At 42.5% G+C, this 15,859-nt stretch overlaps 1 protein-coding gene across 1 annotated transcript in view; it reads right to left on the bottom strand.

Moving 5' to 3' along the window:
- LOC140726656 (HERV-H LTR-associating protein 1 homolog) overlaps positions 1-15,591 on the bottom strand; it is a 66,265-nt gene extending 50,674 nt beyond the window's left edge. The window contains exons 1-3 of the mRNA XM_073043320.1: positions 15,510-15,591; positions 4,858-4,946; positions 2,021-2,077 (exon numbers count right to left, since the gene is read on the bottom strand). Coding sequence (XP_072899421.1) covers positions 2,021-2,077; positions 4,858-4,933 — 133 coding nt within the window. The 5' untranslated portion in view covers positions 4,934-4,946; positions 15,510-15,591. The remainder of the gene's footprint in view (positions 1-2,020; positions 2,078-4,857; positions 4,947-15,509) is intronic.
- Positions 15,592-15,859: the final 268 nt, after the last annotated feature.

Raw genomic sequence — 15,859 nt, 5'->3', positions numbered from 1 at the left:
TGATCATTCCATACAGCCATCTCTGTCTCTACTGTTGCTCACCTCAACACGAGATTCCTTGGGGTGACACCATTAAAATGGGGTGTCACCATTTTAATCCTGCTTGCACGATTTGAAGGGAATAGTAAAAGTTAATTCTTATAAGAGGAAGTGCATTTTGTTCAACCTGTACTTGTAAACATTTGTACACCTGTAAACACTTGCCACTCAATAAGACCTGAGAGACATTGCAGGACGTCATGATAGCAGGGAACGCGGACTCCAGGATTTTCTGATACTTTGCTGGAAGCCTGGGCAATGGAGGCCATGAGATAGAGTGTCACAAGTAAGTTTGTTTTCAAATCTGAGAGTGCCTCTTGGCCCCTCTTTTATGGAAACCAAGAGGCATTCTCAGATTTGCAAACATACCTAGTCATAGCACTCAAACACAAGGAAATCTGAGATGCTGGAAATTCAAGCAAACGCACACAAAATGCTGGTGGAACGCAGCCGGCCAGGCGCATCTATAGGAAGAAGTACAGTCGATGTTTCGGGCCGAGACCCTTTGTGAGTCCTGACGAAGGGTCTCGACCCAATTCGTTGACTGTATTTCTTCCTATAGATGCTACCTGGCCTGTTGTGCTCCACCAGCATTTTGTGTGTGTTGCTAGTCATAGCACTCAGTGCCTTGGGGGTGTGAAGTCAGGACAATAAATATTCCATAAAGCTCATGCACGTGACCAAGTTTAAATTCTACGTAAGCCAAAAGCAATGTTAATCCCAGCCTTGCTTAATGCACCACAATGCCATTGCTTGCATGCTAACAGCCTGCCTCAATTAAAACATACACCTAATACTCACTGATTTACCTCCTCTGCACAAGCTTAACACTGCTGAAAGCTCACACCCACATCTCACAGCTTGTACGCACTGCTGGCTCTGTAGCCATGGCTGGCACACTACACGGAGCACTCACTGACAAATGTGCTTCCTCTCTGCAGGGCAAGCTAGTAAATGCCTGGAGGCATCTGGCAACTGAACTAGTAGGTGCAACCAGTTAAGCTTTCCTGCATGGAAGAAGCACTATTCCCCTCCTCTGGAAAAGTTGATGCTGAGACTGAAGACATTACCAGAGCTGAATCTTTGATAGTGTGTGCCTTCACGTCCAAACCTCCTCTCCCATGCTACAAGCTACTCATCTCACAATCTATTCTGGGTTATTACAGGTAGCTGTCATTCTCCAACTCCTCATCATTTCTCTCACCACAGACCTACTATTACTTAAAGACACAACCTGCATTGTAGTGCTGGGTCGAGTGAGCCGCAGCCAGAACGATTGCACCTGGGCTTCCATGTGCCGATGGAGCACGATGGTGTACACCATTCCTGCGCAGAGGACTCATTGTGATGTCAGGAAGGTGATGCACTATCAATAACTCTCGGAGACGTGAGGCGAGCTAGGCTTTTATTAGCTGGAAGAAAGCACTGACAGCAGCAAGAGACCATCACACAACATCCTGGAGACTGAGGGAGGAGCAGAGCCTCCAATCGCCTTTATACAGGGGTCTGTGGGAGGAGCCACAGGAGCAGTCAGCAGGGAGGCGTGTCCAGACAGGTATATGTAGTTCACCACAGAAGGTTTGATGGAAGACTGTACTACAAATGTGATATTACTGAGAAGAAATGTCAATGTTTTAATACTTAATGTGGGCATCATGGTCGCATAGTGGTTAGCGCAATGCTATTACAGCTTGTGGTGTCAGAGTTCGGTGTTCAGTTCCAGCACCGTCTGTAAGGAGCCTGTCCGTCTTCCCCGTGGAATGTATGGGTCTCCTGTGGTTTCCCCTCACAATCCAAAGACATAATGGGTAGGTTAAATGATTATTGTAAATTGCTCCTGATTACGTTGTTGTTAAATTGGGGTTGTTGGCGTTTGCTAGGGAGGCACCACACGAAGGGCAGAAAGAGTGTATTCTGCATGGTCTCACTAAATAAATAATAAATATCTGGTTCATGAAAAAGTATTTCAAAAATTACTCACCTGTTGACATTAACAGGGCTCTTTTCCACCAAACATTTTCTCTCAGATTCTTTGAAGCTGGACAGAAGTTATTGTTAGTGAGAACAATACAGAAAAGAAAGAATATACAAATTTAAACTCCTATGCATAATTTTCCCAAACCAGTTATCTTCAGCATGTCAAAATGAAGTTGTCTTTCTGAACCCCATTTGACTCTAGACCAGGATGTTTTTCCCTGGAACAGACAGATCTCTAAAGGAAAGAAGTGGGGAAAAGCAAGGCCGGCACAGTAGTACAGCAGTTTATTCTGCTGTCTTATGGCTCAAGAGATGTCGGTTTGATCCTGAGCTCTGATGATATCCGTGTGAACTCCGCTCTTTCTCCCTCTTACTGTACGAGTTTCCATCATGTGTACTGGCTCCTCCCATATTTCCCTCAGATCCCTAAGGTGTGTCGGTAAGATAAAATTAAAATGGAAACATATAGAGAAATGCGCTTTTTGCGTCAATGTCCAAGGATGTGCTGGGGGCAGTCCTTAAGTTCGCCGTGCCTCCAGCACTAACGTAGCATGCCCATAACTCTGATTGGTACATCTTTAGAATGTGGGAGGAAATGCACACAATCATGGAAAGAACGAATAACCTCCTGAGTGGGAAATGAACCCAACCTTACAGCTGCCACTGTGAAGTGTTATACTAACCACTATGCTATTGTGTCACTGTTAATTAGCTGCTCTAATGTAGATAAGTGGCAGAAGAATTGACAATAAGCGGGTGGGCATGTGGGAGAGAATAAATTACAGAGGGCAGTGGAATGGTACTGGTAAGATTGCTCTGCCGAGAACAAGCATGAACTCAATGGGCTGCGTGTCCTTCTGAATTGTAATAAATAGGTACGGAATGTTTGTATTGTGTATTCATGGTCGACAAGGGATGGTTTTAGATCCATGATCAAAATCTAATGGCTTTAGACGTTTGAATGCTCAGTGAATCACAACATGGATAAATGAGAATTTCATCCTATTCTGTGCTGGGTCAGATTGTTCCATATGAGACAGCAATAGTGTCAAAGCACAGCAGGAAAATATATCTAAAAACAGATAGCAACATGAATTCCTACTGAGGTTCCACTTGTCAATGATGTGCAACATTTCTCTGCCTAACACTGGCAGCACTGCATTCTGGAAATTGCCAATTTATATTTTTAAAAGTATTTGTAATTACAAGGAAAGAAAAATCCCTATAAATGTATATATTTAATCAACATATATATGAAAGAAATCTATTCATTTTAGATATTAGCATGCAAATTTTCATACCCCCATTAGTTCCCAGTATATCGTGTCACTGATATCAAAGATTACAAATGCAGGAGATTTGTAAATTTTTCCACCAAGGCAAAGGTCTCTTAACATGATCAGAATTAACAAACACGATATAGTTGTAATTATCTACTGTATTCAATGCTGTAGGATATTGTGCATTACCAGTGTAAACATCAGACTTGGTGTAATGCAATTTGTACTCTTTAAATGATTTGTTGTTCATGAAGGGCAAATCTTTGGGATAGTTTTACTTGTATTTTTTCCAATTTATTTGAAGATATTGTAAGCATGAAGCACATAGAGCATAGAACACAAGATCATATTTCCATCTAATTTAGCAAAGACACCTAAAACTTTATAAGAATGAATGTCTATGCCTCTAACTGATTAAAGCAATGAATCGCTCCAATATTCCTGTAATATTATCTGTAACTGGCAGTCCGTGTACTGTTCGGGTAAAAAAGTATGATATGCTTCAGTGACTTACTTGTGGAGTTCAGGTATTATCTTGTTCCATCAGTAGAACAACTTTTGTTTCCCGAATAAATTTTCAAAAGGATTTCAACAGAAATTATGTTATATTTAAAGCTATATTGTCAATAAACAATGGCAAATACTGTACAGAATGAGAATCAGCTGATTAGGAATTGAGTGGTTGAATTTGGCCACATACTGACTATTTTACCCACAGAATTGCAAAGTATTTGGTAGTACAGGACGATTTGTTAATTTCCTGGTAGATGCTACGACAGGTATGCCTGTTTATTTTGGTAGGACAGGTTGATCTGTCAGCTCCCAGGAGTGTTGAGCCATTCCGTGGAGCACAGAGTGGCTGACTGGTTCTGACAAATACTGGTTACCATTATTCCACTCTATGATTTCTGCACTGAGATAAACAATGTACTTCATACTAAACCATGGCTTTCCAACAAGACTTTGATGGTAGCTATGGTATGAGTCTCTAATTGTTTTCTAGTCAAGGTTCAACTATTATCCCAAACTAGAGGTTTACTGAACTTTCAATTCCCCCTGATTTACCTTCATTTACAGTAGCTGCAGGAATTTCCTAGCAGCAGTTTATATAATTATGACAGGCATATATAGAGTAGACAACCAGTGTCTGTTTCCCAGGGTTGAAATGTCTAATACAAGAGAGTGAGAATTTAAGGTGAGAGGGGGAACATTAGAAGGAGATGCAGAAGGCAGTTTCCTTACACAGGGATTGGTGGGTAGCAATATTAAAAATGCACTGCACTGCCAGGGGTAGTGCTGAAGGCAGATATGATACAGCCATTTATGTAGCCCTTAGGCACGTGAATATGCAGAGAATGGAGGCAAAAGGACCATGTGCAGGTAGAAAGGATTAAGTGCCATTAGCTTAATTAGTTTGGCACTAAATCATAAGCCTAACAGTTTGTTCCTGTGAGATGCTGTTCTATGTTCAGATTTATCAACTGATTATTTATGAACTATATTAACTGATTTCTGTTGCTGTGGCTTTTTCCTTAAAGAAAACAGATAAATGGATACATACCTATATAGATGAACAGCATGAACGCAATTACTCCCACACACAGTCTGACACATAGACCTCTTCTGAATTCTTGCATTTTGTATACTTCACTGATAATGAAAAAATCATTTAAATTGTAAATTAGATTATAAAACATTAACTCCAGTCCATCTAGGAACTATAGAACCTCCACGTGAATAACAATGGGTGAAAATCAGACAGAAATATAGAGTAATTTCTCGTCTTATATCTCATCCAATGCAAATGAGAATTATGATGAGGCCCTAAGTTCCCAGAGATTCATACTATTCTGGTGGCAGAGAACCACTGTAAAAAATATTGCACAGGGAGAAGTTATGAAAGCAGTTACTTAAATTGCTGTTTTTATTGCCACAAGTGAACCTGTCAATTAGCCTGGAAGTTCTGCTTTCCTGATCAATGACCCATTTTCTGGAAGTGATTGTTGAATAGAAACCTAAACATTTCGTTTCTTAATAATCAGATTCAACTTTGTATTGATTTCATGTCTTTGATCTGAGTATTTCAACTCAATTATAGTCATCCTTTGACTCCATGGAACAGGTGCTCCATTCTGCACACCATCACTGCAAGGCAAAAGGATATTTCTATAAAAACTAACCCAGAGAGTACATATCAGCATCCTTACACAGGAAAAAGCTTCATAGATACTGTTTATAATCCACAAACATACCCATTTTGCTCACTAATTGGAAAGTACCACCCACACTGAATTATAGGAAAGATGTCAACAAATTAGAGAGAGTACAGAGAAGATTTACTAGACTGTTACCTGGGTTTCAGCACTTAAGTTACAGAGAAAGGTTGAACAAGTTAGGTCTGTATTTTTTGGAGCATAGAAGGATGAGGGGGGACTTGATAGAGGTATTTAAAATGATGAGGGTGATAGATAGAGTTGGCTTGTTCCTCTCCCTCCCTGTCGCATCTTTTCATTGGCAATTTACCTCTTGATTGCCAACTTTCCTTCCCTCCTGGCACTCACTTCACCAGTTATGCTGCAGCCTGAATTAGAAATTCTCTTTTCCAGAAAAGTACATCAAACATTACAAATTGAAATCACTATTGGGTGTGTCTTGGAGGCTCCTTTACTGCCCTGCAGGTAACTCATGCCCAATTTGCATAGCAGCATATTTTCTAGGCCAAATATACTGTTGAAAATAGTGCTTGTCAAAATTCCTGTCCTTAATGTTTGAGTTAAAATCTACAGCAACAAGTCAAATCATGATTAAAGACATTATTAAATCTTTTTCATATATATCAATACAAAGCTCTGATCCAGACCTTGAGTACCTCACCATACCCTCCCCACACCCATCCACTACTGTTACCATTTCGTTCCTACTGACCTTAAAAACACATCATTAATTTGAATGATCCCTGGACAGTGACTAAAAGGCCTTAGAGCTCTTTTAACTGTTGTTTATGTATTTGATAACCAAATACAATTCAATAGAGTGGAAATTTATTTAAATAATGTTTGAGCATTGTAGAAGTATTACTTAAGGAAGAAGTGATAGAGTCATACAGCAGGAAATGGGTCCTTCAGGCAGACTGGTCCAGGCCAATCAGGATTCCCGTTTGCCTGCCCTTGGTCGGTATCATTACAACCATGGAGTCTGGGCACCCTCACAGGCCAGAGGCTGGAAGAAGACAGCAATCACACATGTGAGAATGCGCATTCCAGACAATTAGGGTTTCTTTTTAATTGCGTTTAACTTGCTCCCTTTCATTTCAGGATTGTCAAGTCTCCTTGCTTACCTTTGCCCACATTCTGGGAAAGAAGACTAGGGCGTTAGACAGATGCTGTTGAAGGAGCAGTATAAATTTAGTTCAAGGTTGCTGCTTTTGAGCTGTGGTGATGACATGAGTTTTTAGTTAGCAGCACTGTTTGCTGAGAGTTTATTATTTTCCTTCTAATTAAGGGGTTGCTGGGGTGGCGTGTTCGAGGGACTGGAAGGGCCTACCTCATGCCGTATCACTAAATAAATAAATACAACCGAACGAACTGTTAATTCTAAGTCTGTGCCTCTCCCTCTGCAATTAGACCATCACCGATCTAATATCAGGTTTAACTCTAGACCTTTTCTATCCGTGTATCTGTCCAAGTACCTTTGGTTTGGTACCAAATACCAATTCCCCTGGAAGCTCATTCCATATTGGCACCACTTTCTGGGTGAAAATGCTGCCCTTCAGGTTCCTATTAAATCTATCCCACCTCACCTTTAAACTATGTCCTTTAGTTCTTGATTCCCCAACCCTGTGCATATTGAGTTTGATAATATTAATTATTATTTATTTATTAATATTAATTTGGTCACACATATTTAATTACAAATATATCTGGTGTAAATTAATTAAATACATAGAGTTTGCACGTGACACTAAAATTAGTGATATATTTAGGTTTGCAGATGACACCAAAATTGACGGCATAGTGGACCACGAAGAGGTTGTCTGAGGTTACAATAGGATGTTGATCAACTGGAAAAGTGGGTGGAGGAATAGCAGATGGATTTTAACTCAAACATTTGGAATGTGATGCATTTTGGCAAGCTAACTTAAAGCAAAACATACATAGCAGGATCCTGGGGAGACAAGGTATAAATTGAAGTTCCATGAAATCAGTGACATATGAAGACAAGGAGATGAATCAAAGTCAAATCTAAGTACATTAATTATCAATAGTTGTATATACAACCTTGAGATTTGGCTGTGTACTGCAGACACAAAGCAAGAAACCTGAAAAAACCCAATTGAAAAAAGACCAACACCCAATACCCAACCCAATACAAAAAGTAAACACAAATCACAAATAGAAGCGAGCAGCAGCATTCTAAACCAAATTGAGTCTTTAGATCTGACTGCTTGGAGTAGGCCCAAGCCTCGGTCACAGTGCATCATACTAGTGGGCAAATTGCCGTGAAGCTCACAGACATGAAACACAGCAGCTGGGGCAGTCTCACAGCCTCAGCATCACAGAGAGATGAGTGAACATTGTGGGAGTGTGAGCAAAATCTGGGCTGGCGTTTAATTTGCGCAAACAGCAGATCGTGCCTCGCATTAGGACCTGGACTCTGCCACAGTGAAATGCTTTAGGCTGACCATGCCACCCAGCTTGAAGCTGTTCTCAACCTCTCCAAATCGGCTCAGCACTTAAAGCAATCCAGCCTCGCTCTTGGGTTAGTTGGACGGGCATCGAAACTTCCCTGCCTCAACTTCTACTCTCTGAATCACTCACTCCAACTCCTCTTGTGTCGACTTGGCAAACATCAGGCTGGCTCGTTCCTCAAACTCACTTCGCCTTTGCTCGCCTCTTCATCATTTGCAGTGATATTTTACCACAATCTACTTCAGAAAAAATGCTATTAATAATGTTTCTAGTTGAATCCTTTGCCTTTTGAACTACCAGTGAGCTGTTGCTCACCTTCAATAGTGCCATCTTGTCAGTGGCTTCCTATTCAGTGTGCTTGCTTTCATTGTTGGGACATCACGTTACAATTATATGGAACATTGATTAGACCAGAGTTGGAGGATTAGATGTAATTCTGCTTGCCACATAACAGGAATAAAAAGCATTTCTGTATGCATTCTCTGACATTAAGTGGACCTTAGAAACCTTGAAACCTTTGAAGAATGCAATTCTATATCCTTCCCATAGTGAAAGTGCAGAAAAGATTTACGAAGATGTTGTGGGGACTGGTGAGCCTACGTTGTAAGGAAAGATTAGATTGGCTAAGAACTGCATCCCTGCAGCGAAGGAGGCTGAAAGAATAAGGTAGATAGTCATAAAAACAAAAGGTTCTTCAGATGCTGTAAATCCAGAGCAACATGCATGAAATGCTGGAGGAAATCATTAGGCCTGGTAGCTCCTATGGAAATTAATAAACTGTCAACATTTTGGGCTGAGACCCTTCATTTGAACTGGAAAGGAAAGATGCCAGACTAATGGGGGGAGGGGGGTGATGGGGAGAGTACAAGGTAGACAGTGATAGGTGAAGCCAGGTGGGTGAAGGAAGTGGGGCATAAAGTAAGAAACTGGGAGGTGATAGGTGGAAGAGATAAAGAGAGAAGAAGAAATCTGACAGGGAAAGAGAATGGACCATGGTAGAAAATGAAGGAGGAGGTGACAGGCAGGTGAGGGGAAGAGAATACTTAAGAAAGGGCTCAATGTGGGGAAATGAAGAAGAGGGAAGGAGGAGGAGGTAAAATTGCTGTAAGTTGGAAAAATGGATGTTCATGCATTAAGTTGAAGGATACCTAGACAGACTATAAAGTGGGCTATTTCAAGGGTGAAGACACAATTTCAAACCAGGATGGAGGCGACGTTGGATGCACGGCAACTCTGGCAGGGTCTGCAAGACATTACTTCCTACAAAGCGAAACCCAATAGCATGAATGGCAGTGATGTTTCACTACCAGATGAATTCAACACCTTCTATGCCCACTTTGAAAGGGGGAACACAGCACCTGATGACCCATCAGAGGCCGATGTCAGGCTGTCTTCAAAGAGGGTGAACCCTCGCAAGGCGGAAGGTCCCGATGGAGTATCTAGTAAGGCTCTGAAAACATGTGCCAACCAACTAGCGGAAGTATTCAGGGACACTTTCAACCTTTCACTGCTATGGACTGAAGTTCCCACTTGCTTCAAAAAGGCAACAATTATACCAGTGCTTAAGAAGAATAATGTGGGTTGCCTTAATGACTATTGCCCGGTAACACTGACATCAACAATGATGAAATGCTTTGAGAGGTTGGTCATGACTAGACTGAACTCCTGCCTCAGCAAGGACTTGGACCCATTGCAATTTGCCTATCGCCACAATAGGTCAATGGCAGACGCAATCTCAATGGCTCTCCACATGGCTTTGGACAACCTGGCCAACACAAACACCTACGTCAGGATGCTGTTCATCAACTATAGCTCAACATTTAATACCATCATTCCAACAAGTCTGATTGAGAAGTTGCAGAACCTGGGCCTCTGTACCTCCCTCTGCAATTGGATCCTTGACTTCCTAACTGGAAGACCACAGTCTGTGCTGATTGGTGATAACATATCCTCTTCGCTGACAATCAACACTGGCGAATATCAGAGTTGTGTGCGTAGCCCACTGCTCTACTCTCTATATACACATGACTCTGTGGCTAGGCATAGCTCAAACACCATTTATAAATTTGCTGACAATACACCCATTGTTGGTAGTATCTTAGGTGATGATGAGAGGGCGTACAGGAGTGAGGTATGCCAACTAGTGGAGTGGTATCACAGCAACAACCTGGCACTGACCATTAGTGAGATGAAAGAGCTGATTGTAGACTTCCGAAAAGGTAAGATGAAGGAACTCATACCAATCCTCAAAGAGCAATCAGAAGTGGAGAGAGTGAGCAGTTTCAAGTTCCTGGGTGTCAAGATCTCTGAAGATCTAACCTGGTCCCAACATATCAATGTAGTTATAAAGAAGGCAAGACAGTGGCTATACTTTATTAAGAGTTTGAAGAGATTTGGCATGTCAACAAATACACTCAAAATCTTCTATTGTTGTACCGAGGAGAGCATTCTGACAGGCTACATCACTGTCTGGTATGGAGGGGCTACTGCACAGAATGGAAAGGAGCTACAGAAGATTGTAAATCTAGTCAGCTCCATCTTGGGCACTAGCCTACAAAGTACCCAGGACATCTTCAGGGAGCTGTGTCTCAGAAAGGCAGCGTCCATTATTAAGGACCTCCAGCACCCAGGACATGCCCTTTTCTCACTGTTGCCATCAGGTAGGAGGTACAGAAACCTGAAGGCACACCCTCTGATTCAGGTACAACTTCTTCCTCTCTGCCATCCGATTCCTAAATGGACATTGAATCTTTGGACACTACCTCACTTTTTTTAAATATACAGTATTTCTGTTTTTGCATTTTTTTCATCTATTCAATATATGTACACCATAATTGTTCTACTTATTTTTTATTATTATTACTTTTATTTTATTTATCATTTTTCTCTCTGCAGGATAATGTATTGGATTGAACTGCTACTGCTAAATTAACAGATTCCACGTCACATGCCGGTGATAATAAACCTGATTCCGATTCTGTTGTTTTTCCAACCTGAGAGTGGCCTCATCATGGCAGATGAAGAGACCATGGACGATTCAGCATGGGAACGGGGATTGGTATCGAAGTGGTTCACTGGGAAATCCTGCTTATTGTGGACATTGCAAATGTACTTGATAAAGCGGGCCCTCAATCTACCTGGATCTCACCAATGTAGAGGAGGCTGCATCAAGAGCACTGGATACAGTAAACGACCCCCAACCAATTTGCAGGTGAAATGTTGCCTCACCTGGAAGGACTGTTTGTGACCCTGAATGGAGGGGAGGGTGGAAGTGGATGGACAGGTGTTCCACATCTGTCATTTGCAGGGATAAGTGCCAGGAGAGAGATTAGTGGGGAGGGAAGGATAGACTAGAACAAAAGCTGCAGAAAAAAAGCATGAAGGAGGTGTGGGATGGGATGAAGATCATCACCGGATGCGGTGCAAAGCGGGGGGCGAACATAAGTGGAGATGTGGAGAAAGCGAACCAGCTGAACAACTTCTTCAACAGGTTCGACAGCTCAATCTCATCCTCACCACAGAAATCCACACCAGGCTTACTTCCCTCACAGGAAAATAGCCACTCACAGGAGACCTTGCCCACGCCCAGGATTACGGCTGCACAGGTGGAAGGTCAACTGAGGAAGATCTGTACCAGCAAGGCGGCTGGACCGGATGGAGTTTCCCCACGATTACTGAGGGCCTGTGCGACTGAGCTGGGAGAACCACTACAGCGCATCTTCAACATGAGCCTGGAGCAGAGAAGAGTACCCAGACAGTGGGAAACATCCTGTATTGTCCCGGTACCGAAGAAACCACAAAGGAGTTGAATGACTTCAGACCTGTTGCCTTGACATCGCACGTGATGAAGACCATGGAGCGGCTGATAATACAGAATCTGAGGCCACAAACCAGGCTCGCCCAGGATCCTCTTCAGTTTGCGTATAAGGAGAAGGTGGGAGTGGAGGATGCTATCATGTATTTGCTGCACAAATCACTCTCTCACCTAGATGGGGCCAGTTGTGCTGTGAGGATTACATTCCTTGACTTCTCTAGTGCCTTTAACACCATCCAGCCCAAGATCTTAAGGCACAAACTAACGGAGATGGGAGTAGACTCTCACATGGTGGATTGGATAGTGGACTACTTGACAGATAGACCTCAGTATGTGCGGTTGGGAGACTGTAGGTCTGACACGGTGGTCAGCAGCACAGGAGCGCCGCAGGGAACCGTACTCTCTCCGGTCCTGTTCACCCTGTACACAACAGACTTCCAATATAACTCGGAGTCCTGCCATGTGCAGAAGTTCGCTGATGACACGGCCATAGTGGGGTGTGTCAGGAATGGACAGGAGGAGGAGTATAGGAAACTGATACAGGACTTTGTGATATGGTGCAACTCAAACTACCTGCGTCTCAATATCACCAAGACCAAGGAGATGGTGGTGGACTTTAGGAGATCTAGGCCTCATATGGAGCCAGTGATCATTAATGGAGAATGTGTGGAGCAGGTTAAGACCTACAAGTATCTGGGAGTACAGTTAGACGAGAAGCTAGACTGGACTGCCAACACAGATGCCTTGTGCAGGAAGGCACAGAGTCGACTGTACTTCCTTAGAAGGTTGGCGTCATTCAATGTCTGTAGTGAGATGCTGAAGATGTTCTATAGGTCAGTTGTGGAGAGCGCCCTCTTCTTTGTGGTGGCGTGTTGGGGAGGAAGCATTAAGAAGAGGGACGCCTCACGTCTTAATAAGCTGGTAAGGAAGGCGGGCTCTGTCGTGGGCAAAGTACTGGAGAGTTTAACATCGGTAGCTGAGTGAAGGGCGCTGAGTAGGCTATGGTCAATTATGGAAAACTCTGAACATCCTCTACATAGCACCATCCAGAGACAGAGAAGCAGTTTCAGCGACAGGTTACTATCGATGCAATGCTCCTCAGACAGGATGAAGAGGTCAATACTCCCCAATGCCATTAGGCTTTACAATTCAACCGCCAGGACTTAAGAACTTTTTAAAAGCTATTATTAATGCTGTCTGAGATAGTGATTTAGATGCATATCATATTTTTTTTTTACTGAGTCAAGTATTGTATGTTATTAGTTTTTGCTACAACAAGTGTATGGGACATTGGAAAAAAAAGTTGAATTTCCCCATGGGGATGAATAAAGTATCTATCTATCTATCTATCTAATGGAAGGAGTGATCCCTATGGAAAGTGGTGAGTGGGGGCGGGGAAGGTAAAGATGTGCTTGTTGGTAGGGTTCCGTTGAAGATGGCAGAAGTTATGGAGAATAATGCATTGGATGTGAAGGTTTATGTGGTGGTAGGTGAGGAGGAGAGGAACTCTATTGCTGTTAAGGTAGCAGGAAGATGGTGTGAGTGAGGATGCCTGGGAGATGGAGGAGATGCGGGTGAGGGCAGCATCAATGGTGGAGGAAGGGTGTTTTGAAGATGGAGAACATCTCTGATGTCCTGGGAACAGATGCAGCAGGGATAAAGGAACTGAGAAAATGGAATGGCATTTTTACAGAAGACAGGATGCAAAGAAGTATGGTCAAGATAGCCGTGGGAATTGGTAGGTTTATAAAAGATATCAGTAGACAGTTTACCTCCAGATATGGAGACAGTGAGATCAGGAATGGAGAGGGAGATGTCACAAATGGATCAAGTAAATAGTCATACAACAACACACACAAAATGCTGGTGGAACACAGCAGGCCAGGCAGCATCTATAGGGAGAAGCTCTGTCGACGTTTCGGGCCAAGACCCTTGGTCAGGACTAGTCTCGGCCCGAAATGTCGACAGTGCTTCTCCCTATAGATGCTGCCTGGCCTGCTGTGTTCCACCAGCATTTTGTGTGTGTTGTTGTTTGAATTTCCAGCATCTGCAGATTTCCTTGTGTTTGCTAAGTAAATAGTCATAGTAGTTTTCCCTGAGTAGGGGAGTCTAAAATTGGAGTGCATATGATTATGGTGAGAAGAGAAAGTTCTAATTAAAGGTGATACTCAAGAAGGCAACATCTCTCATCAACACCTCCCACCATCTTGACCATGCCATCTTTTTTCAACTATCATCGGGCAGGAGGTACAGAGGCCTGAAGTCCCACATCACCAAGTCTATGAACAGCTAATTCTCTTCAGCCATTCAGTCTTTGAACCAATCTGCACAACCCTAATCAACAGTTCAAAGGTTTTTTTTTATTATCAAAGTATGTATACAGTATACATCTCAAAGCTTCTTCTTTTCCAGAAAGCCACAAAACAAAGGAAAATCATGGATACCAGTTCAGAGAGAAACAGCAAACTCACCCCACTCACACAAAAAAAGAATGGCAACGATCATCAACCACACCGCCAAACCCCCCTCCTCCCACTTTAAGCACAACAAAAACATCGGCCCCCAAATCCTGCTCTCCTCCCACAAAAAAACGAACAAAAATGCAACAAGAACATTGACCCCTAAATCCCCCTCACCTGGCCCCCCAAAAAATGAGAAAGAATGGACAAAAACAGAATATAAAATCCACAAGACTGAAAAGAAGTCCATAGTCTATAGACAAAATCCTTAAACACAGAAACCTCAGTTACATCCTCCAACATCACTGAAGGAGGGAGACACAAAGGCCTATCCTCCAGCCACAGCAATTGGCCACATAGGCTCCCTCACCAGCAGCAGAGCAACCCCACAAGCAGGCAGTGGGCGCTCTCTGCATTCGCCTCAATGGTACAATCTTCCTCATCACTTTAATCAGTCAACAATGAATACTTTAAGCGGGAAATGGAGTCAAACATCGGCTCACACACCATCTTTGCCTTGACACTCATGCTCGCTGTTTTCCGGAATCTTCTCAGAGAAAACAAAGCACTAGTTCAACAAACTCTAAATTGCAGGCTCTAACAGTTCCAGAAACACATTCAAGATGAAACAGAGGTAAAATAAGTGAAATAAATAGCTTTGTGGTCCGACGGCAGAGAAGATATTGACTGATGGAGCTTTGTATGCAGGCTCCATCTTGACAGGAAGTGGTCATTACCTTACTAGCCCAGTATAGTAACATATTGACCATTTTACTCTTTTTGCACTACAAAATGACTTACTTATTATTCTAGTTGTGTTCTTTCTTATTTTTTTTATAACTTTTGTTCTCAATGTATGTTTTTTTTCTTGTGAATTTTGTGTATATGATGCTACAAACCTGTAAATTCTGCTGCAGGTAAGTTTTTCATTGCACCTATGCCTACATGTACAGTACTTGTGCAGGTGACAATGAACTCAGTTCTGACTTTGTTCTGATGGGCACCTTTTTCAAATGGATGGGCACGTGCAGTGAGCTGCCAAAGAAAATGATAGAGGCAAGTATGATCATGGTACAAGCATATGGATAGGTAAAGTTTAGAGGGATATGGACCAAGGGCAAGGAAATGGGACTTGCCCAGCACGCACAACTTGGGCTGAGGCTCTTGTCTCCATGCAATAACTCCATGACTCTAAGACTCAATGAAATTAAAACTAATTAACATAAAGGATAAAACACTTCTATTCACTTACCTTTTCCAGTTAGTTTGATGACTCCATTTGGAATGGGACAACCTGGATGCTGATGTAATGATCAGAGGCTGACACACAGCATATCCAGGATGATCCAGAACTATCCCAGATGTGGTAATGAGTTCAGGTGTGGAGTAGGAAGTCAACACCACTGTCAGCATGTACCAAGCTTCTAGACTGAAAGCCCCAGCTACATAAGCCGGAATTGCCCTGCTCTACGAGAAGCTCCTTTGCTGGCAGCTCTCTGTCAAACTGCCAGCAGAAAAGAGTTAAGAATGCTTCAGACCAGTTTAAAATAAGGTAACATCCAGCTATTTTAAGTCTCAAATTCGGAAATAAGCTTTCCAAAG

This window comes from Hemitrygon akajei, chromosome 1, assembly GCF_048418815.1.
Source record: "Hemitrygon akajei chromosome 1, sHemAka1.3, whole genome shotgun sequence".
Lineage (NCBI taxonomy): Eukaryota > Metazoa > Chordata > Chondrichthyes > Myliobatiformes > Dasyatidae > Hemitrygon > Hemitrygon akajei.
Note: the sequence above shows the minus strand (reverse complement) of the source record. Positions and strands in the feature narration are given on the sequence as shown.